The 24,853-nt window shown below is 43.2% G+C and overlaps 1 protein-coding gene across 6 annotated transcripts in view; it reads left to right on the top strand.

Moving 5' to 3' along the window:
• RIN2 (Ras and Rab interactor 2) overlaps positions 1 to 24,853 on the top strand; it is a 72,456-nt gene that overhangs the window by 5,803 nt on the left and 41,800 nt on the right. The window contains exons 2-3 of one of the 6 annotated variants that reach the window (XM_079983510.1): positions 10,544 to 10,630; positions 17,641 to 17,735. In XM_079983510.1, the coding sequence (XP_079839636.1) occupies positions 10,574 to 10,630; positions 17,641 to 17,735 (152 nt within the window). In that variant the 5' untranslated portion in view covers positions 10,544 to 10,573. The other 5 variants (XM_079983512.1, XM_079983511.1, XM_079983515.1 and 2 more) reach the window with 5 other exon arrangements.

Raw genomic sequence — 24,853 nt, 5'->3', positions numbered from 1 at the left:
ACTGACACTGAATGGTAGTCAGCTATGTTTTACAGAGTAGACCCATTGAAGTTAGGTCTACTCTCAGTTAAATGAATGTCACTCAATGAATTTTTTAGGTTGCTCTGCAGAACTTTTCAAAGCCAGAAGTGTTTCTGCAACATTCAAAGCCCAGTGCGCTATGTGCATTCCTCTTCTTCCAGTTGTGGAAGGTAAGCTGTGGTTTCTTACATTGTGCTTCGGTGGTGTGGTTTCAAAGCACAGTATGATACGAGAAGGCCCCACCTTTCTCAAGTTCTGAGGCATGTTAAATACCAATCCTGTGTGAAATACAGTACTTTCAAAACAGTGAAATCTCAAATACCAGTAGTACTAATGTTCCCTCTTCCTCATCTTTTTCTTTAGACGCAGATTCCTAGAGAGTGAAAGTTGATCCTCTGCTATTTTTGTTGATAACGTTTTATCTTTCATGACTTCTGCTATCCCCAGGTTCAGCACCTTTGCACTCTGCCTTGAAGTTTTCTCATCTACTTTTTCCTGCTTAGGTCTACTCTGTTAATGAATAACACCTGGCACTTGCCATGTTAGATAAGGGGCTAAGTTTCAGAGAGCCAAATAATTGCACTAGGGCAGATCTCAAAATGTAATCCAAGCCTTGTTAGGGCTGCTTTTGAGAGTAATGTACAATCTTAAAATGACTGTAGTTGAATGTGCATCTTGGTAGTGATAGTAGTATATATATATCACAATTGTTAAATTACATTTTTAGAAATATTTAGAACTGGAAGAAGGGGTTAGGAATCTGTAAGCAATAAAACTGGAGTAAAGTCACACTGGTTTGCAGACTACACTACTGTATTAGCAATCTGAATAGATTGTAAGATCCTGTCCTGAGTTGGAGGTGGTTAGGCTTGTCTATAAAAGGTCTCACAGGTGGCTTTCTCCATGGTGATCGCATGATTGAGGGCCCCTCACTTATTTTTGTTTGTACAATGAGCAGACTTTCAATTTCTTTGTTCACATTGCTGAACTATTTAAAGGGCAGATCCTGTAACTATTTGTATACACAGCTCACTGAAGTCAAACAGAATAAAAGCAATATCTGGAAATCCACATAGAATTTCTAACTGCGATGATCAGACAACTGATGGTTCATGAGCTTGTTTTCATCTTGGTTGCTCTTTGTTGTTGGAAACTGGGATGGGGAAGGGACTGGAACTCTCCATACTTCCACCCCATTAAATTTGAGCCAATTTGCCTTTTTAATTGACTTTAATCAGTGCCTGAAATAGGCAAAACAGGAAGTAGGGTGGTCCCAAAACTGGAGAAAAGTGAAAGTGGATGGTTAGACCAGAGTCAGTTTTGGCTTCCTCTTTGTTGAACAAGCATCCTCAATTGCTTAGACAAATTTTATTTGGAGGTTATATTATATCTAGTCTTGATGAGCATTTGTCCTGATTTGTTCATGGGGTGGTTATTTGCTTTTGGGGTGTTATGGGGTGCTTATACATCTTTCTGCTGATCCTTTATTCATCCTACTTTTCAAAGCATTTTACTTTATATCTGTTTTGATGAAAATTTTAACTTTTATGCTTTGTTATAATCTATAGATTTAAACAAATGCTATCTTCCTACCTGTCAGGTTAGAAATGATTGCCTTTTATAATCCACATACAGCTTTATTGAGGTCCGTAGACCCAAAATGCACAGTAAAGGTAAAGGACCCCTGACAGTTAAGTCCAGTCACGAACGACTCTGGGGTTCTGGCCCTCATCTCGCTTTACTGGCCAAGGGAGCCGACATTTGTCCACAGACAGTTTTTCTGGGTCATGTGGCCAGCATGACTAAGCCGTTTCTGGCGAAATCAGAGTAGCGCACGGAAACGCCTTTTACCTTCCTGCTGGAGTACCTATTTATCTACTTGCACTGGCGTGCTTTTGAACTGCTAGGTTGGCAGGAGCTGGGACCAAACAACAGGAGCTCACCCTGTCATGGGGATTCGAATCGCCGACCTTCCAATTGGCAAGCCCAAGGCTTAGTGGTTTACAGCACAGTACAACAATAGTAAATATCAACAGTTATTAAGGTGTAAGATCAGCCTTACTAGCCAACAGAGGAGCTTTAGCCTGTAAATATTGATTTCTGATTCTCACTGCCTCCGAGAGGAATTTTGCTGCAGCCAATGTAATAGTATTAAACTTATCCTCAAGGAGAACTGTGACATAAAATAAGTCATTAATTTTAGGTTGTTTCGTTAGTATTGGATTGATTAGATGCTTTCTAACCTGTTTATACAGATTACAATGCAACAAAACATCTTGGGCGAATGGGCACAGCCTGTCTTGGTATGTGACACCAGCGAATCTTCTCAGCACTTTAGAATGGAAAACATTTAATCTGGCTTTAGGAAACAAACAACAGTAGTTAGATACCGCCAAATTCTTAAGGGAGATAACAAAAAAACCTGTAAGTATTAGATTCCTGACACAGATGGGCCACAGGTCACATGCGAGCGATATCGTAAATCACTAAAGGCAATATCCCATAACCTCTGTTTCACAGTTTTGAGGGCAGAATAATACCTCAGGTGGGTAAGAAAAGATGGTGAAAGGCCTATTGAAGAGGCCTTTAGTACCATGGTTTTTGACCAGGAGCTGATGTACTCCATTTATCAAATGAAGGAGTAAACATACAGATAAACCCATGAAAACATCAAATTTGTGCTCTGTTTCTCTGTGTTGTACTTTGCCTGTAGTGAGTCTGTACGTCCTGTTCTCTTTCACCCTGTAAGAATGAACAGAATCTCTTTCTGACGGTTTACGGAAGTTGGGACTCCCCCCTCCCTCCTCCTCCTTCAAATCCCGTACTTTGTTTGCAGTTACAGCTGGACTAACAATGCAACATTTGAATTAAGAGATCTGTCAAGTACTGGCACCATAGACAGTTCCTGTATTTTGGCTCCTGAATGTCAATGTAATCCTGTGTGTCACTGTATCAGTGGACTCCATGAACTAGGCTCTCAGCCGACTGTGGAAAAGGAAATAATGTCAAAAGAAGGGAAGTTTGCCAAGGCCTAGATAAAGATGTGCTATTTTAAACAACCCTCAAATTTGTGGGCTAGATATAAAATATTAAAATTTTAATAGACCAGTACATTTATATTGGAAGAAAGTTTTTTGCTCTACCAGGAAAGTGTTCAGAACCATAAATCAGCATGGGAAATACTGGCACATGTAGAAGCAGCAACCTAATTATTAAGATTAGGAAAAAGGCACTCTTGGTATAAACGCCAACCTTCCTTTTAAGAAGCAGTTCTGGATCTTGGAGGTACTCTAAAGCTCCTAACGGTACTATAGCCACTCCTTAACAGCCTTACCATCTTGTTTAATTTCAGTTTTGACCATTTTAAAATACGACTCCCACTGCTGCATTTTGAAGTACATATCCCAACCATCTAGAGTCCATAAAATGATATTAATTTGTAAATTGCAAATTCAGTAAAAATATATTAGGGTGCAATTGTGGAAGCTGCATCATGGGAATATTATTTCGAAAGTAAACAAGTAATCAATTTGTTTGGTATAAATAGTAAAACTATCTTTATGGAATGGGACATCCCTATTTTTATTGGAGAAATGTTGGAGGGTATGGATTTGTTTGCGTTTATTGTTTGTGTTTTGTGCATTTTGTGTTTAAAATGAATATAACTTTTTTTAAAAAAAAATCTCACTAGAATTGCCGAACTCTGTTACCTATAACTATGAAAGTTACACCCAGGTGTGGCTCACGTATAGCTTGTAGTGATCATTGCCAGATATTGGCATACAGACAAAGAAGTAGAGCAACTCAGTGGTTATAAATGTAAAGAGTTTTGTTTAGGTAAATTTAGGTAAATGCACAAATACACAATGCGCAACACCTTGCTTGACAACAGCAGTACATGTTTTAGTAGACAACCAATGCAGCCCGTTTCAGCAGTGTAATGTGGCAGCTAAACAAACTTCTCAGTTGTGTCAACAGAAGTATCCAGATCAATAATATCATTGATTTATTAATCACCTTCAAAACAACAGTCTCAAGTCAATGCATACTGAAGATAGTTAAAAGCACAAAACAGCAATTGCTGTTATAGTTTCATTTTGCTTTTGTTTTTATTATTCATTTCATGGTTTTATTTCGTACTTTTATGTTGTGAATCGCCCTGAGATCTTTGGATAAAGGGCAGTATACAAATTTTTAAAAATAAAACCATACAAATAGACACTGATGGCAAAGACCTGAGATTTCAAAGAAATGGTGCACAATCATACCAACCCTCAAGAAGTTGTCTTTGTTTGATAGAGTCCATTTAGTTGAGGACCAGTCCTTAAAAGTCACTACAGCCCTATTTTGAAACATGTCGTATTACATTAATAATATTTTCTGCTGTCACAAGGCCCCTGGTGACTAAATCGATTTTCTCAAGAATGTTTACTTTCTTTTGTACATACGTTCGGAGGCCTCTGAAAGAGGGAAGGATTGAGAAGACACGTTGATGATTGTTTAAGGTTAAGTTCCATTGAGTCTGTGCTGTTTTGTCGTGAGCCTTTTTAGTTAGGTTAGAATGAACAAGATTTCCTTGAGACATCTTGATAAGGGTTGGTTGCTTGGGAACCGAGATTTCCTTTCGTTTTCCCGTAACCCCGCTGGAGGGCGACGTATGTTCTGCTGGGGCTTGGGGCTTGTCCTCGGGATGCTTTCTTGAAGGACCTGAGTTTGTGGTTTTCTTTTGTGTGGCAGAAACCGAGTTCTTTATCGTTGGATTCTCCAACAGCTTAAATTGCTTTTGGAAATTCATTTTTTCAGTCCGACAGAGCGGCTTTCCCTTTCGGCTTCCCAGTTTGATATTTTTGGCTTTTTCTTTTTTTGCTTTGAGTTTTTTCTCTTTAAGGCCAGCGTCTTGGGAGCAGGGGACCCTCCCTCCTCCTGAGCTGGTTGGATTCTGTTTGGTTTTTTGTAATCAAGGCCCAGTTGGGTTTTATTACCATTGGTCATATTATTAGTTGTTATGTGAAGGAAGGAGGCTTCTTGTCTCTTAATTAATTCAGTTAGGGTGGTAAGCAGGCACAAACTTTCCGAAAGGAAATTTTTAATTGGCTCTAGTTCTTTACTTAACTGTATAGAATAGTTTTTGAGCAGCTCATCCCTGACAGGTAAAAAATATAGTTGTCCGGGTGCTGTAACCTTGGACTGTTTAGTTGTTTGTCTGTCTCAGCCAACTCAACTGAGGGGGAGCACCTTAATTCTCTCCTGATATTGAGGGTAAGGAAGTCCTGTTTATCCTGGTTTCTGTGTTTTTCAGGAATAGTTCCTGTTCCAAATATATTTCAGGGCCCTCTTTGGCTTTTCTGGCTTGTTTTAATTCGGTTGCTAGATCTATCCCTTCCCTTCTGTCGTTCGTTTTTGCCTCCCTCCCAGTCCAGGTGTGGTCAATAGACCATTTATGAGAATGGAGGTTTCCTGGATTCTTTGCTTCGTTTGCCTTAGGCTGAAAGTAGGGTGAAATTTTGTTTTTGTTTTTTTTAAATGATATTTATTCAAATTTTAAAGGTTACAAAGAAAAAAAAGTCACATCAAAGAAAAAAGAAAAAAGAAAAACAGATAGAAAAAAAATACATACAATCAAAAAAAGAACAAATCAAACCTTTAAATAACTTTCTTTCTTTAGCTTATTTCCTTGACCTCCTCACACCTCCCCTCTATGTATTCTAGTTCAGTTAAATATTTCAGCAAATCCTTCATCCTTGTTTTTATCCTAATAATTTATCCTAATATACTGTAATTTTACATTCTCTTCTTTCACCAAATAACCATCCATTTTTACTTTATTTAATCTTATTTCTCATTAAAACTAATATATTTGAACTTGATCTCTTAAGACATTTCCCCTAGGGTCATAAAAATTTCTTTCCACGATTTTTCCATCTCTCATTAATTTTTTTTTAAAATTTTTTTTAAAAAATCTCCTTATATACACTTCAAATTCCCAATTTTCTTCCACCGTCTCCCCTCCCCAGTCTCGGCCCCTGCCGTCAGTTCCATCAACCTCCAACAGTCCATCAACCTGGAGATCTTATATCCGAGGCTCTTAACTCTTCTTGACGTCCCTTCTGCCGATCTTCTTGATAACCTTTGATGCTAAAAAGCAGATCTCGGGGGAGCTCCAACCCAACGATGCTTAGATTCCTTCTTAACAAGTCCGCCAGGTTTCCATAGCTGAAGCGGGAGCCCACAAAGTATTCCAAATCTTGTTTCACAATTCCTCCAAGTCCAAGGGCCCCAAAAGCTCCAAGCTCCTCCTGGCCCAAATCCATATCCCAAAAGTCAATTGATCCCTGCATAAGGGGATCTCTCCCACTTTCCTTTTCCAAACCAGGCTAGGCTCCCATCTTTACAATATGGCTTTTCCTAGTTACAGTCATATAGGGCTTCAACTTATAATCCTCCATTTGCCTCTGTAAGGTTAAGGCTTTCCCTTGTATTGCATTATATTCAGCAAGGGCGACTTTCTCCTTCTCCAATTCATCAATTTGTTCAATTAAAATAGATTCCTGTGCTGGATTCTTGTCAACTTCTGTACTGCTGCGCACTTTTATTCCCAAGATGTCAATATTGGTAGCCATGACATCTATCTGTTTATGCAACTTTCCCAATAAATAGAATGTCCTATTCAGTACAGAGACTACTTCTTCCTTAGCCGACATTCTTGAGATGTTCAAGGTCAAAGCTGGTTTCCCACAGTCTTTATCTTAGCAGCCTCACTCTTGTAACAATGTCCCAAGGCTCCCTCTAGAGCAGTGTTTCCCAACCTTGGGCCTCCAGCTGTTTTTGAACTACAATTCCCATCATCCCTGACCACTGGTCTTGCTAGCTAGGGATGATGGGAGTTGTAGTCCAAAAACAGCTGGAGGCCCAAGGTTGGGAAACACTGCTCTAGAGGAAGCCAGACTTCATTTGTATCAATCCTTTCCAGCACAATTCCAAAAGTAAATTTAGTAACAATTTTTAGTTACTTTTTCTTCTTTTTAAGCGCAGAAGCGGACAATGGAAACAATGTCCTTCTTTTAGACTAGCTGTCAAATTTATCCTGTTCACCGTCGATGGGCTTTTTGCAGACCGCTCCCAGGTTCAGAGACGTGGTGCTTCAATTTTAAATTTTAAATTTTCACCTTCTCCTACAGATTCTCCCCCCGCTTCCAGGGGGGATTAAATAATTTCAATTAGTGGAGTTTTGGTCCTTTACATAAGACTTTCCAAGACCTTAGTTAACGACTACTTTGCTTCAGTCTATTTACAGACAGGGAAGGTGGACTTCCTGTTTGAACCTTCCCCGTTCGGTGCCAAATTAACTTATTTAGAGGTCAATTTTCCGTTCTACTCACGGGTTGTTGTTTGAAATCCAATTGTCCACAGGAAAAAGTCAGTGCTCTCCGGCAACGGCTGTGCGGCTTCACTCCGTAAAAATAGCGGTCACCCCACGCCGCTCACCCCATGTCACTTCGGATCCCCGAAAGAGGGTTTCCCTGCAAGTAGGGGAGGCGCTCCTGGTGTCAGCCGAATCCCACGTTCCCAGGCTTCCTCCGCCTGGGATTTTTAAAGGGTCTCTGCCTTCGCCGCGGCGGCAAGACCCGATTTTCGTGGAGCAGGTTCCTCTCTGTCAGAGGAGCTCCGCCATTGCCGATGGTGCTAACCCGGAAGTCTGCGAAAGTAGGGTGAAATTTTGACCTGCTTTTTCTTTGGGGGAGTTATAGTGGATTGTGAGGGGGAAATTCCCAGTTCTTTGTAGCACTGTCTTGTGAGTACCATGCTCGGACTCAGAAATCGAAGCTGCTTTTTCTGGCCCATGATTTTGAGGGCTTTGGGAGGAGTTCTAGTTGTTTTAAATAGCTTCAAAAGGAGGGGGAGATTAGATTATCAGCCCAGCAGCTCCCGAAGTCCTTTTCTAACAGGAGCTGGCGCTTATTTTCAAGGGTTGAGCCTTTTTTATCGGAGTAATTTGATAAATAGAGCTCCTACTCACTCAGCAGAGACTCAGTGGAGACTTGACCCGGTGCCATCGTCTGGCAAAGACCCATTTATCCCTCTACCTCTGTGAAAGCCTGTTGGAACAAAATTGTTAATTGTTTCCGAAAAGTACAGATCGTGGCCACCTGCCATGCTTTGCCAGGAATGCTGTTCCACAACCCATTACATGTCCCACCAACCCCAGCCACCATGACCAATGACCAATGATCAGGGATGTTGGGGTAGATTCTTAAATATATCTCGAAGACTGCTGCAGTAGATAGGACCCAAGTCCAAATTATTAGAAAGGGGATTTTGACTGAACATTAGGAAGAACACCACGCACAGGAATATTGGAAGCCGCCTTAAACCAAGTGAGACCATTGGTCCATCAAGCCCAGTATTGTCTACACCATGTGTAGGCAAACTAAGGCCCAGGGCCACATCTGGCCTAATCGCCTTCTAAATCTGGCCTGCAGACGGTCCAGGAATCAGCATGTTTTTACATGAGTAGAATGTGTACTTTTATTTAAAATGCATCTCTGGGTTATTTGTGGGGCATAGGAATTCATTCATTATTTTTTTTCAAAATATATTCCGGCCCCCCACAAGGTCTGAGGGACAGTGGACCGGCCTCCTGCTGAAATAGTTTGCTGACCCCTGGCCTACACTGACCGGCAGCAGTTCTCCAGTATTCAGGCAGGAGCCTCTGCTAGCCCTGCCTATATATGCTGGTATGCTTTCAAACTGCTGGGTTGGCAGGAGCTGGGACAAAACAACGGGAGCTCACCCTGTCATGCAGATTCGAACCACCGACCATCTGCTTGCAAGGCCACCTATCAGGGATGTTGTAATGGTAGGGTTTTTCATGCATTGATGGGTTGGATTAAATGATATTTTGAGATCTGTTATTCTTATTCCAGATCTATTATTCTTATTCATCATGGCATGACCATCCACATGTCGCTTTTTTAAACTGGCAGAAAAAGTGAGGGTTGAGTGTGTCACTATAGTCTGTGTCTTGGCTCTGTGACCTCGATTTGTGGATGATGGCTGTGACTGACGCAATAATTGAAGCGGAAACACTCCGTACATGTTCTGAAGCCCCAAGCTTTAGTGGCTGAGTACTGAGTCTTGGCCCAGAAAATGAGATAATATGTGTGTTCTGTTGTTGTACCTTGTTTGAACAAATGGCCCTTTGGCCCTTTCATGCAGCACACAATTAAACTACGGTACTCTCCCACAGGAGGCAGTGATGGCCACCAACGTAGTTGGTAGGCTTTAAAAGAGAGTTAGACAAATTCATGGAGCCATGATGGCTATGCTCTGTCTCCACAGTTGGGGCAGTAAGGCTTCTGAATGCCAAGTGCTGGAAGTCACAGAAGGGGAAAGGACTCTTGTGCTTGAACCCTGAGTGCAGGTTTCCCACAAGCATCTGGTTGGCCATTGTGAGATTAGGGTGCTGGAATAGATGGGCTATTGGCCCGATCTATTATTTATCATTATTACTGTTTATTAAATATGTATATATTGCCCTTCATCTGAAGATCACAGGGCGTTTTACAACATAATCCCCACTTTGCCATGAAGCTCACTGGGCGACCTTGGCCCAGTCACCATCTCTTAGCCTAACCTAATTCACAGGGTTGTTGTGAGCACAAAATGGGGAGGAGGAGAACCATGGACACCACTTTGAGATCCATGGAAGATAAAGGTGGTATATAAATGTAACTCCTCAAATAACTTTGTGTCCCCATCCTGCAGCAGTCTCTCTTAATCTTAGATCTGTAATCTTATAATCTTATATGGTAAAGGTAAAAGGTAAAGGACCCCTGGACGGTTAAGTCCAGTCAAATTGGACTATGGGGTACGACGCTAATCTCGCTTCAGGCTGAGGGAACTGACGTTTGTCATGTGGCCAGCATGGCTAAACCACTTCTGGCACAATGGAACACTGTGACAGAAGCCAGAGCACAGAGAAATGCTGTTTAGCTTCCTGCTGCAGCAGTACCTATTTATCTACTCGTGCTGGTATGCTTTCAAACTGCTAGGTTGGCAGGAGCTGGGACAAAACAACGGGAGCTGACTGTATCATGCAGATTTGAACCACCGACCTTCTGATTGGCAAGTCCAAAAGGCTTGGTGGTTTAGACCACAGTGCCACCTGTGGCCCCTAATCTTCTATGGAGGATTAGGGGGCCTCCTACTATTGGCTCAATGTGCAAACAAAGCCATTTATGCCATTGCAGTTAAAATAATAATCATAGTAAGTTGGTTAAAATCACCATAAGCAACTTGTGGGATGTATGAAGAGGGGGGAATGCCAGCAGCCCTGTCTTTAAAGTGCAATCTACAGGAAATAATAGACCAAAAGGATAATATTAAAGGCTCTGGTAGGAAATAAATGGCACTGTGTTGTTGACGGGAAAAGATCTTGGCAAGACTGTTGTGACTGTTCCTGTGGCTTAGAAAGGAATTTCCTACTGACTGGACTAACCATTAAATATGTCTCTGCTTCTAGGAGGAGTTCGGTGAAGCTTTCCCAGAGAAAATGTCAACTTTGGCCATGGAAGGGCAGGGTCTTGACGAGAGAGGAAGTTTTTTTAAGGTAACTGAAAAGTTGTTACTTTATTTTGAGTAGGGAGACATTTTTTTCTTTGACATGTAAAGTACTTATCTGTTAACTGCTAATTGCTTTCCAACCTCAGTATTTAGAGAAAGCTACAATAAGAAAACCTGGCTTTTGAACCATTGAAATTTGTATTTCTGCAGTTCTAGACTTTTGTAATCTTAACAGAATAGAATAAACAATGCTATTTGCTGTATTTGACTCTGATGCTGTGGCCATTTGATAAGAGATCCAGCTATGGGCTCATTTGTAAACATGCTGCTATTTTCAATTTAGCTAGAATCTAGATATTCCAGTGTCTGTTAAATAATTCTGTGGTTTTTATATAGGCAAATACACACTGGTCTCAGCAACTATTAGTTTAGAATGCAGGCATGTACACACGAAAGATGAAGTTTAAAGCTCAAGGATGATTAATAGATTGCTGGAAAGCTTTCAGTTTCTGCTGTAAACTTCCTTGATTTTGGGCATTTGTCATTTTACTTTGAGACTGTATATGAGCAGCCAGCAGTGGCATGGTTTATTCTGAGGAAGATGACTTCAACTGTTTACCACTTAAAATAATGAAACTGAAAACTTTTGCTTATGGTCCGGTCCTTCAAATGCACTTCAGCTATGGAATCGTTCTGTATAAATTGAAGCCAGTTTCTGTGCTTGGCAAGTGGTGCTGAGCTGTCCAGACATTCAGGGGTGGGAGTGAGGGTGTGGGTGGAAGCAGACTGTAAAACAATGATGTTTCCAGGCTATATCTGGGCTGCTTCCTGTCATTGTCCCACTCTCAACAGGGGCATAAAATGGGCAAGCTCTGTTTCAGTAGAGATGTCATGGAGCAGAATATCAGGCCTATTAAAAATTTTAAGAGTATGTGGTAGCACCCCCACCCACACCCCACCCACCCAGGGGGAAAAAGTTATGAACATTGCAACAAATGCTCATTTGCAACAAATGCATTTAGTTGTAATGTTCATGAAATGAAGTACTAACAAGAATTCTTTCAAAGCGTTATTTCTGTCATGCAACAGCATGATATCACTCTGCTTTGGAACACATTTTTTAAAGAAAAGCCTGACTAGCTTTTTAAATAGCTTTTAACTGAATAACTTTCTAAAGAAATGCCTGCAGCAAATGATATTATAGTTAGCAGTCTTTTTTATTCTGTTATATTTTACTCCAAGAAGACCCATTTATCCTAAATAGAACCCAGTAAGGAAGACATGTCTGTACAATATAAATAATGTGATCCCATTGAAATCCCAAAATGAAATTTTGCAGATAGCTCTTAGAAATACTAAATAACCAATACCATTTTTTTTGAAATTTTTAATCATATTAATTCTTTTAATCACTTTTTTTAAAAATTCAATTTTGTAACTTAAAATTTAAAGTAAGTCCATAAGACATACCATATTAAAGCCCATGAAGTTCTGAAAAGATTGGTGTTTTTAGTTTTGATGTATCTCAATCCTGGGCTGAGCTTTTAAGGTTTTTGTGTAGTCTGGTAAGGCCAAATTTGTAATTTTTTAAACAAAATTCAAACCCTCATAACTCACAAATGGGGGTGAGATAAAAAATTAAAAATTTAGATTTAAACTTACCGTAGTTTTGATCATTTAAGAAGTATGCAAAATATTAAGAAAATTGAATGACACAACGTAAAAAATTTGGATCACTTGATATGGAATGATTTTGCTGATCTCATTCTGTAACATCAGCCTAATTTTTGAACTTCGTTTGTTCTCACCCCCTTCTTTGTGTAACACCTTGCCCCATGCTTCTGTTACTTTTGGGTTGGTCCCAATAAAGGTATCACCCAGTTGTGGAGTCTGGCACTCCTTTTCCTGTCATTGCCTTATCAATTTACTCTGTTTCCCACAGAAGATTTGAAGCTACCCGTATTTAGATTCACCTTGAATCAGTTCTGGTGTGTTCAGCTTGTCTGCTCACTGTGAAAAGAAAAAGGGGGAAGCCATTATTATTTGGATAAATGGAAATACAGTCATACCTCGGGTTGAATGCGCTTCGGGTTGAGTGCGTTCAAGTTGCCCTCCGTGGCAACCCAGAAGTAATGGAGTGCATTACTTCTGGGTTTCGCCGCATGTGCAGACGCTCAAAATGACGTCACGCGCATGGGCAGAAGTGGCAAAAAGCAATGCGCGCGTGTGCGCTGACGTGCCATCGCTAGTTACGTTTGCTTCTAGATGCGAATGGGGCCCTGGAACAGATCGCGTTCGCATCCAGAGGTACCACTGTACAGTATGCTTTGTAACCTCGTAGGAGAACAATATGTGGTTCCACTCTTAATGACTGTATTTGCAGTGGAATGTTTTGTATGTGCTACCACAGAGCAAACCTTTTCAGCAAACTTTTTGTCAGCAAACTTTTTCAGCAGGGGGCCGGTCCAATGTCCCTCAGACCTTGTGAGGGGCCGGACTATATTTTTGGGGGGGCAGGGGGGAATGAATGAATTCCTATGCCCCACAAATAACCCAGAGATGCATTTTAAATAAAAGCACACATTCTACTCATGTAAAAACACACTGATTCCTGGACCGTCCACAGGCCGGATTGAGAAGGAGATAGGGCCAGATCTGGCCCCCGGGCCTTAGTTTGCCTACCCATGGCTAGGACTTGCCGATCGGAAGGTCTGCGGTTCAAATCCCTGTGACGGGGTGAGCTCCCGTTTCACAGTCCCATCTGCTGCCAACCTAGCAGTTCGAAAGCATGAAGTGCAAGTAGATAAATAGGTACTGCTGCAGTGGGAAGGTAAACGGCGTTTCCGTGTGCTGCTCTGGTTTCACCAGAAGTGGCTTAGTCATGCTGATCACATGACCTGGAAAAAGTGTCTGTGGACAAACGCCGGCTCCCTCGGCCTTTAAAGCGAGATGAGCACCGCAACCCCAGAGTCGTTTGCAACTGAACTTAACTGTTAGGGGTCCTTTACCTTTACCTTTTTACTGGAAAGAGGTGTGCCAGATGCCTGCATAGTGGACTTCTGGTTGGTGGTAAATGCACAAGCAGAGGAGATATAAGTAAAATATTAAAGTTATGTTTTATATAGCGTTCATTTCTGCAATGCTCAGAATGAAATACTGCTTGTATCATCCATGCTTAGAGCTTGTGGTGTGGATCCCTCTGGTGGACAGAACTGTGAAAGATACGCTCTTTAAAGAGCCCAAGATTCCATCACACCCAAACAAAAGCCAGATTGTATGCGGCTGGCTGCTCAATTCTCAAGTTGCTCCCATTGAAAGATACAGGCTTTGCCTCACACTCGGCAACCTGCAATGTGGAGTATAGCGGCAGCAACACTGTCCATCACCCCCAGACACTTGCAGGGGGCAAGTTATTCTATTCCAGCAGTATAAGTACACCCTGAGTACTTTTAGCTGAGTGATTACCATTCACTGCTGGGTAAAAATAAAATAAATTACTGCACTGGGGGCAACTTCACAGTGGGAGTAAATTATCTCTGTATGGTGGGCTGCCTGCCTCCATTTACTGTGAATCTATGGGAACCCCTGTGCACCCCAGGGGTTTCTGTAACATAATATATTTCACCTCCCACATGAACCTGTGTTCTGACTATGATAACAACAGACATTTTGAGGCCTGTATAGCTAAATTGGTGCCTTTATCAATTGGTGATGCTAAATTGCAGCACAGTGTGCTTTTGTGTCCAGCAGGGGTCACATGAGCACTAGAAGCTCCAGCAAAACAACACTAGCCCAGGCCACAGCTTCGCAGATGTGGTGAACAGGCATTGTCTTCAGGGTTCCCTGCCTGTGTAAGTTGTGCCTTGCTAGGTTAGACTGAAATCCACTTTCTAAGAGTCTCAGAAGACACTAGAAATTGACCCGGGGTTTGTGTCCTACCTTCCATAACACCCCAACCATCCTCATTCCTTCTATAATGGTTTGAAGTTTTAGACAGAAATCCCTCAGAAGTGAAATTGTGCCCTTGATCCCAGAAAGTGAGCACCATCCCATATTCACCAAATGTGCCATTGTAAACAAACCTGTTCAGCTTTCAAAGGAACCAGAGTAGCAGAAGTGGTGTAATAGATCAGAAGGATTGCTGTATTGTGAAAGTACTAATGGAGAGGATATTAAGGGTTTTCTCAACAAAATAACATATAATCCAGGCTTTATTACTGGTACAATGTTAGTGTTCTGTGTAAATTACTACTATATTATTATTACTACTATATTTTGGCAAAATCTGCTGCTTCTGCTTCAGAATACCGTTTAATTCCTGCTTAAAAGGTATCAACAGTCAAATGAATTGCCAGGATTTTTAGTGAAAGAGAATTATGTTTTTGTTTAATAGATGGATCTCTTGTATTTTAACCAATGTAGCACTGAGAATATAGACATTGGAACATCATAGTGAGGAATTACGGCAATTTTTCCTAGGGGTGGACCAGCAGATTTCAAGTTTCAAATTACTTTGTATTTTTTATATAAAAAACCAGGGGATGCCACCCCTGCTCGTGTTACTTGCCAACCATTCACAGCTTGTCTATATATTTCCATCTTTGTTTTATTCAAACTTCTGCTATTGTTTAAAACCACAATTTTAAAACCTGCCTTCTCTTTTGTTCCCCTGCCCTGACCATGCAAACTCAGGGTGGTCTCATGCAGCCCTACAAATTCTCCAATGAGGGCTACGTGATGACAGCCTGACATTTTTGTGTATATAGGGAGAAATAGTAGAATACACCTTTGTTTACAGTAGAGGTAGGGAACCTGTGGCCTTCTAGGTGTTGGTGGACTATAGTATTTGACCCTGCTAAGAGAAAGAGTGGAAGATAGGAGTTCCTGGCATGCTCTGGTCCATGGGGTCACGAAGAGTCGGACAGGACTAAACAACAACAAAGAGAAAGAGAAACATGGATAGAAAAGTACCTTTTGGTACTTTTGGTACTGTCAGGGAACTTCCATCAGAGCCAGAGGCGGAGGGAAGGCTCCAGAGCGATGCCAGAGAGCGTACCGGGAGGGAGAGAGGCAGCCCAGCTGCTGGGGAAGGAAATCAACGTTACACCAGGAGAGAAGGGGGGCAGATGGGGGAATAAGTTTAAGAAACGCCCACTGACGGATTCTGCCAGCGACTGAGACAGCCACGCAGTGAAGGGCTGTCCAGACAGAAAGGGTTCAACCAGGCAACCAAGCCAAGAGTGGCGGCAACTTACCCATGAGCAACCCCTAGAACCATTACAGGTACCATCAACCAAGACCTCAAATAAACTTTTAAAATAAAGGCTAATTCATTCCTTACTCTTGCTTAGGGCCTTGCTGCGTTGACAGGGGAGCAGGCCTCTGCTTTTAGCCTTGTCCCTGACATGGTTTTATCTTTCTGCAACAGCTGTGTGTTGGGCACGGTTGTCCGCAGTGAAATTCCAATCTGCGCACGCCTGCTTGTGTTGTTGAGGCTCCTACAGCTGGAACACCTGCACAATTCTTCAGTTGTGTCCTGATAGTTCATAGCTGCCACTTAAGCAACAGCTCATGCATTGGAATTTCACTTCACACAGTTGCACACAGCATGTGGTTGTTACAGAAAAGGAGCACCAGTGTTGGTGGCACAGCTCAACACAGTGAGGCCTACATGAAAGCAATTTATAAATGGGGCTTAGCTGGTTCCCCCCCCCCTTTGATTTTTGGTAACAGTTTTCCAAAAATGTTAACAATAAAACCTAGCCAGAAGTAAAACAGCTACAGATTGCAGGCAGGCTTCATGGAATCGAACTTGAAAGACGATAAATTACAGATATCAGTGTAACAATTACTTGATATTTATAGGGTGGAGCAGCACTTCAGATACTTTGCATCTGTTCTTTCTGTACTTTCCATACATTTTCTAAAAATAGATAACAAGTGGCAAAGGAAGGGTCTGGCCTGTTTTGGTTCTTAGAAACTCTGATCTATTTATTGATGCAATTCATTTCACTAGATGTTCCTAGCTGGGACTGAACGGTGGAATCAGTTTGGCCTTTCCAGTGTGAGGCAACCTCTGTTCTGGCAGGAAATCAGATACTGTTGTTTCCGGCAAAACAAATAACTTTGCTTCAGTAGTATTAAACATTAATTTGCTAGAATGTTGAAAGAGCTGTCTTTTCCCTTCATATGGAGGGTGTAGCAAACTCCCTTCCCATCTCACATAAGTGAATAATTAAGGAAGCCATCCTATACTCAGGAAGCTGGCACAAAGCAAGTGGCTTTAAGTGAAGCCACTGCAAAGTTACGCAAGATCCAAACTCTATTCAGCAGTTGGGCTACTGGTAGCTAAGCCAGACAAAGCCTGGCAGAGGGAAAACAAGCCTTTAAAATAGTGTTTGATTTACATCACCCTTTTTTGCTAGCTTAACTTCATATGCTCAAGCTGAACAGGCTAGGATCCAGCCTAAGCACGCTTACCCCCTCCCTCCTGCTGGTCCTGCCCCCAGAATGCCCCCCTTTAAGGACTTAAACCAGCTTGGGCTCAGCTCAGCCAACTGGAGATGCATTGGTGTCCCTCGAGCCGAGCTGAGGATTGTTACTTAGACTGGCATAAGCTGGCTATGCTGGAAGCCTTCTAACTCAGCCGGAGATTCTCTGGATCCTGCCTTCTCATCCCAGCAGATCTTTTTATAGGATTGCTCCCTATGTGCCCAGCTTAACATTTCTTATGAGGATGATTGAGGAAATGCTTTTTCGTAGCTTTTATGATATTTTGTTTTGTGTAAGTCTCTTAATGGATTATTTTTGCTGGAGAGGCCACATATAAATCTTTTAAATAAATGTTATCACCTGTTGTTAATGTATTTAGTTTTGTATTCCTGGGTTGTTATCTGAATCATTCTATAAGCCTCCATGAGTTTCCTTCAGGAAAGGGAAGTCATAATGGAAAGGAGCAAAACGGGTTGTAATCTTGAGTGACCCATTTTGCCTACTATTTTATTGCCACACCTCTTCCACTTGTTTGACGTCATACTGTTTTCACCCTTTCTCTAGCTGATTGACACAATTGCTTCAGAAATCGGAGAACTGAAACAAGAAATGGTGCAAACAGATCTGGTGCTCGAAGATGGACCCACCAGTTTACAAAGGTTAGTAGCATTATATGGCAAGCATTTGGTGTGGTTGTGCTACAGAGGTCAAGAGGATGATGTCTTCCACCATGCTGGTTAGTTTTTAGTACTGTTGTTGTTTAGTCGTTTAGTCGTGTCCGACTTTTCGTGACCCCCTGGACCAGAGCACGCCAGGCACTCCTGTCTTCTACTGTCTCCCGCAGTTTGGTCAGACTCATGTTTGTAGCTTCGAGATCACTGTCCCACCATCTCGTCCTCTGTCGTCCCCTTCTCCTTGTGCCCTCCATCTTTCCCAACATCAGGGTCTCCTCCAGGGAGTCTTCTCTTCTCATGAGGTGGCCAAAGTATTGGAGCCTCAGCTTCACGATCTGTCCTTCCAGTGAGCACTCAGGACTGATTTCCTTAAGAATGGATGCGTTTGATCTTCTTGCAGTCCATGGGACTCTCAAGAGTCTCCTCCAGCACCATAGTTCAAAAGCATCAATTCTTCGGCGATCAGCCTTCTTTATGGTCCAGCTCTCACTTCCATACATCACGACTGGGAAAACCATGGCTTTAACTATACGGACCTTTGTTGGCAAGGTGATGTCTCTGCTTTTAATGATCCTGTCTAGGTTTGCCATCGCCTTTTTCCCAAGGAGCAGGCGTCTTTTAATTTCGTGACTGCTGTCACCATCTGCAGTGATCATGGAGCCCAAGAAAGTAAAATCTCTCACTGCCTCCATTTCTTCCCCTTCTATTTGCCAGGAGGTGATGGGCCCAGTGGCCATGATCTTCGTTTTTTTGATGTTGAGCTTCAGACCATATTTTGCGTTCTCCTCTTTCACCCTCATTAAAAGGTTATTTAATTCCTCCTCACTTACTGCCATCAAGGTTGTGTCATCTGCATATCTGAGGTTGTTGATATTTCTTCCTGCAATCTTAATTCCGGCTTGGGATTCATCCAGCCCAGCCTTTCACATGATGAATTCTGCATATAAGTTAAATAAGCAGGGAGACAATATACAGCCTTGCCGTACTCCTTTCCCAATTTTGAACCAATCAGTTGTTCCATATCCAGTTCTAACTGTAGCTTCTTGTCCCACATAGAGATTTCTCGGGAGACAGATGAGGTGATCAGGCACTCCCATTTCTTTAAGAACTTGCCATAGTTTGCTGTGGTCGACACAGTCAAAGGCTTTTGCATAGTCAATGAAGCAAAAGTAGATGTCTTTCTGGAACTCTTTAGCTTTCTCCATAATCCAGCACATGTTTGCAATTTGGTTCCTCTGCCTCTTCTAAATCCAGCTTGCACTTCTGGGAGTTCTCGGTCCTTATACTGCTTGAGCCTTCCTTGTAGAATTTTAAGCATAACCTTGCTAGCGTGTGAAATGAGTTTTTAGTACTACAACTATGAAATACTACTTGGTACTTTGGCTAAGGGACGCAGGTGGCGCTGTGGGTTAAAGCCTCAGCGCCTAGGACTTGCCGATCGAAAGGTCGGCGGTTCGAATCCCTGCGGCGGGGTGCGCTCCCGCTGCTCGGTCCCAGCGCCTGCCAACCTAGCAGTTCGAAAGCACCTCCGGGTGCAAGTAGATAAATAGGGACCGCTTACCAGCGGGAAGGTAAACGGCGTTTCCGTGTGCGGCTCTGGCTCGCCAGAGCAGCGATGTCACGCTGGCCACGTGACCCGGAAGTGTCTCCGGACAGCGCTGGCCCCTGGCCTCTTGAGTGAGATGGGCGCACAACCCCAGAGTCTGTCAAGACTGGCCCGTACGGGCAGGGGTACCTTTACCTTTACCTTTACCTTACTTTGGCTAAGATTTAAAGCAGTTTTCCATTGACAGTGACGGGTGATCAAAACTGTTGTGTGTTCATTCTTTTTATATGTTCTTGTAGTAATTTAGTGCTTACTGAGACATAGTTGTCCAACTTAAAACTAATAGCATGTAGAGTCGTTAAGAACTGAATGTAGAAATGAATTTAGCTTTCAGGTTTGGTTACTGAGAGATTTCAGCCAAAATTACAAAAGAGCACGCACTTTTTATTTCATGAATATATTGAGGGCAGTGAAGAGGGGCAGCTAATTAGGTTTAGACAGGAAATAATTGTTCTGTATGTAGAATTTATGCTTCCGTTTAAACCAGATCTGAGATACTATTTGTGTTTAAACTACTGTTAATTTCAGTAAGAACTGAGATTCTCATAATTTACAAACTAGTTTGGAAAATTTCAGATGGGAATAGTGCCCTTTCTGTTTTTCTGCATAACTGCTGATGCTCTCTGATATATCTTTGAATGAAGTCCTGCTGCTGACCAGTAAACTGAAAGATCGTGGGTCAAGCTGAAGTTCATTTTGGATGAGAATGCCAGCCTGGCATGTGCAATGGAAGCCTGGTTAGATGAGGTGTGGGAAGTTAATCGCTTTCCAGCCTTGCCCGGCAGACTTTCTAACAGAGTAGCCAATTAGCCCTGGGGAAACAGCAGCAGAAGTGCAATCACCCATTCATAAAACTAAGTACTGGCCAGGCCTGGTCCCTCCATGAGGCAGGTGGAGGCAGGCGCACTAGCTTGGCCCTGTGACCATGGGTGCTGGGGCCATGCATGCTGCGGGGGCTGTGCGCGCGGCGTCAGCACATCGTGAGGCGTGTGCGTCAGCACTCCCAGCAGTGTGCATGAGTGACATCAGCATGCCCCATGGCGTCACTTGCGCACGCCGCCAGGCAGGCTGATGTCGCACGCACACACCCCGCAGCGTGCCCGGCTGCCCGCCACCACAATTTGCCTGGCCCCTTCATGGAAAATGTTGTGGGCCCCAGGGAGCCGGTGGAGGAATGCAAGGAGCACTTCTGCGAGAGCTCATGCGCCACTGCCAGAGAAGAGAAGCCAGAAGTCACAGCTGCACAATTCCTGTAAGAGGGGCTTCAGCGGGGGTGGCACACAGCATGAGCACAGGGTGACACCTTCCCATTTCACCTCAGGCAGCAAAAGAGGATGGGCTGCCCCGTCTTTGGCAGTTGCTGAGTTTTGAGTGTGACACTCCAAGATGCTGGTGTGCCATCTACCTTGCTGCTCCATCATCTTCCTTCCAGGCTTGTTGAGGTGGTCTTAGGGTGATGTTAAACTTATTATCCTAGGCCAGTGTTTTTCAACCCTTGACCAACTACATTCTTTCTCTAGCTCCCCTGTGGAAGCCACTTACACTAGGGTTCTGTTGCAGTAAGTGAGGATTTCCCCATTCTGCTTCTGCCCCACCCCTTTCCGGTGCCATTTTTGGCACATGTGTAAGTGGGAGCACATTTGTCAACAGGAACCCAAGCAATGCACCTGCTCTTCAGGGCTGAGCCCCAGGGCTGAGCTGACACAGGGCTGCCCTTCCCAGACTTAGTGTGCACATGATGAGAGGCATGGAGAGGGCAAAACAAGGTTAAGATCAGAAGAAGAAATATTTTGCTATTGTGGAGAAGGAAAGTGTGAAACACACAGCACAGGAAACACATGCACACATGGTCCTTTCCTGCAACACAGAAGACACTCCTCACTTTGAGGGTGAATTTTTAAATCCCCTAGTTTTGGGGGCTGAAACTGCCTTGGTCATCTTGTTTTCTGACATACATTGGGAATAGACAGCAGGATTGTGTCGTTTTAGTTCTGTTGGACCTCTCAGTGATTTTTAATACCATCAGCCATGATTTCCTTCTGGACCACCCAGCTGCGTTGGACCTAAGTAATCTTACCTGGAGGGCAGGTTTCTACAGGTGGTGCTGGGGAGTTCCACTTTGCTGTTGTTCATTCTTTCAGCATCCATATAAAACCACTAGGAGATGCTGTCTGTAGTACATTAATGTACAAAGAAAACCCAGCATTTTCCATTCTACTCCGTGCAGGCAGTAGAAACCTTTGATCAGTGTATGGAGGCTGTGAAGGGCTGGCAGGTGGCCGACGAACTGAGACTTAATTCAAGGCAAGATAGAGGAGGTAGAGTTGAGCACTTGGAAAGCTGTTGTGAGCTGGGACATTCTTTCTTCTGGATGGGGTGGTACTCCTTCTGAAAGGTGTGGTGTGTACAGTGGTGCCTCGCAAGACGAAATTAATCCGTTCCGTGAGGCTCTTCGTATAGCGGTTTTTGTCAAGCCCATTGACACCTTAGCGGATTAGCGCTATTAGCGGTTTAGCGGCTTTTAGCGATCAGCTGATAAGCGGCTTAGCGGCTTAGAAAAAGGGGGGGGAAGGGGGGAAAAACCCGCAGGAACTCGCAAGACATTTTCGTCTTGCGAAGCAAGCCCATAGGGAAATTCGTTTTGCAAAGCGCCCCCAAAACGGAAAACCCTTACGTCTAGCGGGTTTTCTGTCTTGCGAGGCGTTCGTCTTGCGGGGCACCACTGTAGAAGGGGAAGAAATGGAGGCAGTGAGAGATTTTACTTTCTTGGGCTCCATGATCACTGCAGATGGTGACAGCAGTCACGAAATTAAAAGACGCCTGCTTCTTGGGAGAAAAGCAATGACAAACCTAGACAGCATCCTAAAAAGCAGAGACATCACCTTGCCAACAAAGGTCCGTATACTTAAAGCTATGGTTTTCCCAGTAGTGATGTATGGAAGTGAGAGCTGGACCATAAAGAAGGCTGATTGCCGAAGAATTGATGCTTTTGAACTATGGTGCTGGAAGAGACTCTTGAGAGTCCCATGGGCTGCAAGAAGATCAAACCTATCCATTCTGAAGGAAATCAGCCCTGAGTGCTCACTGAAAGGACGGGTCCTGAAGCTGAGGCTCCAATACTTTGGCCACCTCATGAGAAGAGAAGATTGAAGACGCCAGGAGAAGGGGACGACAGGGGACGAGATAGTTGGACAGTGTTCTTGAAGCTACCAGCATGTGTTTGACCAAACTGCGGGAGACAGTGGAAGACAGGAGTGCCTGGCGTGCTCTGGTCCATGGGGTCATGAAGAGTCGGACACGACTAAACGACTAAACAACAACAATATAAAATTTTGTTTTCCAGTTGAGAACTTCATGGAGGCTGTATTTCTCATATCATCATTGTCAGAAGTTAGGTTGGGAAGGGCTCTGTGCAGCAGAGATGGGACAACAGATTCCTGTGCCTAAATCTGCCTTTGACTGGACTTAACCATCCAGGGGTCCTTTACCTGTATCTTTACCTTTACCTTCACCTTACAGCCCATTGGTACAGTTGGGAGCTCTTCCACTGTGCTGACCTGGTGTGCATTACTGAGACATGGATGGCAAAGATGGGTGGGTCACATCTTACCCAGGTCTGTCATACAGGGTGCTTGGTGCAGCACCAATCCAGGCTAGAGGACCAGGGAGGTGGGGCTGTCGTAGTTCACTGTAGTTTGTTCTTAGTCAATGGGAAATGTGCTTTAGAGTGGGACTAGAGAACCTGTATTTGAAGCTGGGTCTTAAAGACAGATTAGGGCTGCTGTTGGTGTGCTGTCCACCCAGTGGCCCAACAGCCTCCCTCACTGAGCTGGTCACAGTGGTCCTGGAGGAATCCCAGACAAGAATTCTGGCTGACCAACTTGGGATTTCATGGCCTCCATGGCACCCATGGGACTGTCTCAGTTTGTCATAGGCCTGACATACAGAGCTGGGCCTACCCTTGACTTTGTCTTTGCTCCAGGTAGGGAGAGGGATGTTTTCAAAACAGGAAACTGTGATTGAATGTTAATTGACATGATTTAATTGATGGTATTGTGCTACAGCTAGTTCTGCTATAATTGTGACCTCATCTTTTACTAGAATGTCATTGTGACAAGTGCCTTGCAAAGGTTGTTAAGTGCTGAGTAAATGGTGCACATTTGACAGCTAGTTTGCAAAGTACAGATACAAGTGTCCGCATTCCCCAGTTTAACAGCAGTGGCGGAGAACTGTTGGGCATTGTGTACTCACTGAGGGTAATTTCATGCTCATCCACCTCATTGTGTAAGTCGCTTCCACATGTCTGGGTCCTGCTGGTGACATATGTATTGAGCATGAGATTTGGCCACAGGTGGAAATATGGTAGCTTCTCATAGCAGCAGAAGGAACCATACCATGTCATTGTTCCTCCTGCGTACTAGTGTGACAGTGGACCCAACTGCACAGATGCAGCTCCCACACTGCAGTGGTAATGAGTGAATCAGTTTGGAGAGGAAGTACAGCTTTGCTGCCTCTTCTCTTGAAACCAAACAGGAAGAACTGGAATGGAAGAGAAGAGCCTTGGTACTGCCTCCTCTTCCCACTGACAAGTCTGTACGAGGAGTTATGAATCATCATTCTGCTCAAAAGGGTGGCGCTATGTGAGTGGTGGATGAACTGATGATGCTCGGGCACCAGCTTCTGCCCCTGTAATATTTTTCTTATTACAAAATACTCTTACTTTCACTGGAATGTTAAAAGCCCTCCTTCAATGAAGCATAGATCAGCTGTGTAATTGAGGTGTTTGTGTACCTGCTCCATGGTAAGTCACCTGCAATGAGTCTTACGGTTCCAAGTGCTCTGTTCTTGTGCTGGTGCAGTGCTATACAATTCTTCATTGTGAAGTCATTTAATGAGTCCATTGTGACAGGCAGAACTGGAAGATACATTAGAGAGAGAAATATCTTTAGCCTGGGATCTTGAGGAAGCTTGTCAACATGTCTCTTAAGTTCCCAGGCTTCTTGTCCCAGAGTCTAGTTTCTGTGTCGCTAGATCACTTCTGTAATAGTCACTTCTGATGTGAGTTGCAGGATGCTTTTCCGACTCAGTAAAAGACAACTGCAATCATACATTCTAAAATAGGCGAGTGACGGAGGGAAGAAAGTTGGACCTTCATTGTAGAGTGCAGGTGTTAAAGTATGGAATGGATGCATAAGGTCTTGTGTTCCTCAAAAAAAAAGGTAAAATCCTGAAAGTTGTACTGGAAGCTGCATAGAGCATATAAATTTGCTGGACATTGTTTTGTTTATATATCAATGTCCAGCAAAATAACAGCTTATAATACAAATGTGTGGCTAACTTTTTGAAAATGGGGTAAATAGTCTATCATTTTATGGTAGAACAATAATTATATAATGTTTCAGAGTGCTCATAGTGCTTCATGTATATTAACTCAGAAATCTTTACAACAACTCTGTAAGGTAAAAAGGTAAAGGTAAAGGTACCCCTGCCCATACGG

The sequence above is a fragment of the Podarcis cretensis genome (genome assembly GCF_951804945.1).
Source record: "Podarcis cretensis genome assembly, chromosome: 7".
In the NCBI taxonomy this organism is placed as follows: domain Eukaryota; kingdom Metazoa; phylum Chordata; class Lepidosauria; order Squamata; family Lacertidae; genus Podarcis; species Podarcis cretensis.
This window is presented reverse-complemented; position numbering and strand designations above follow the sequence as displayed.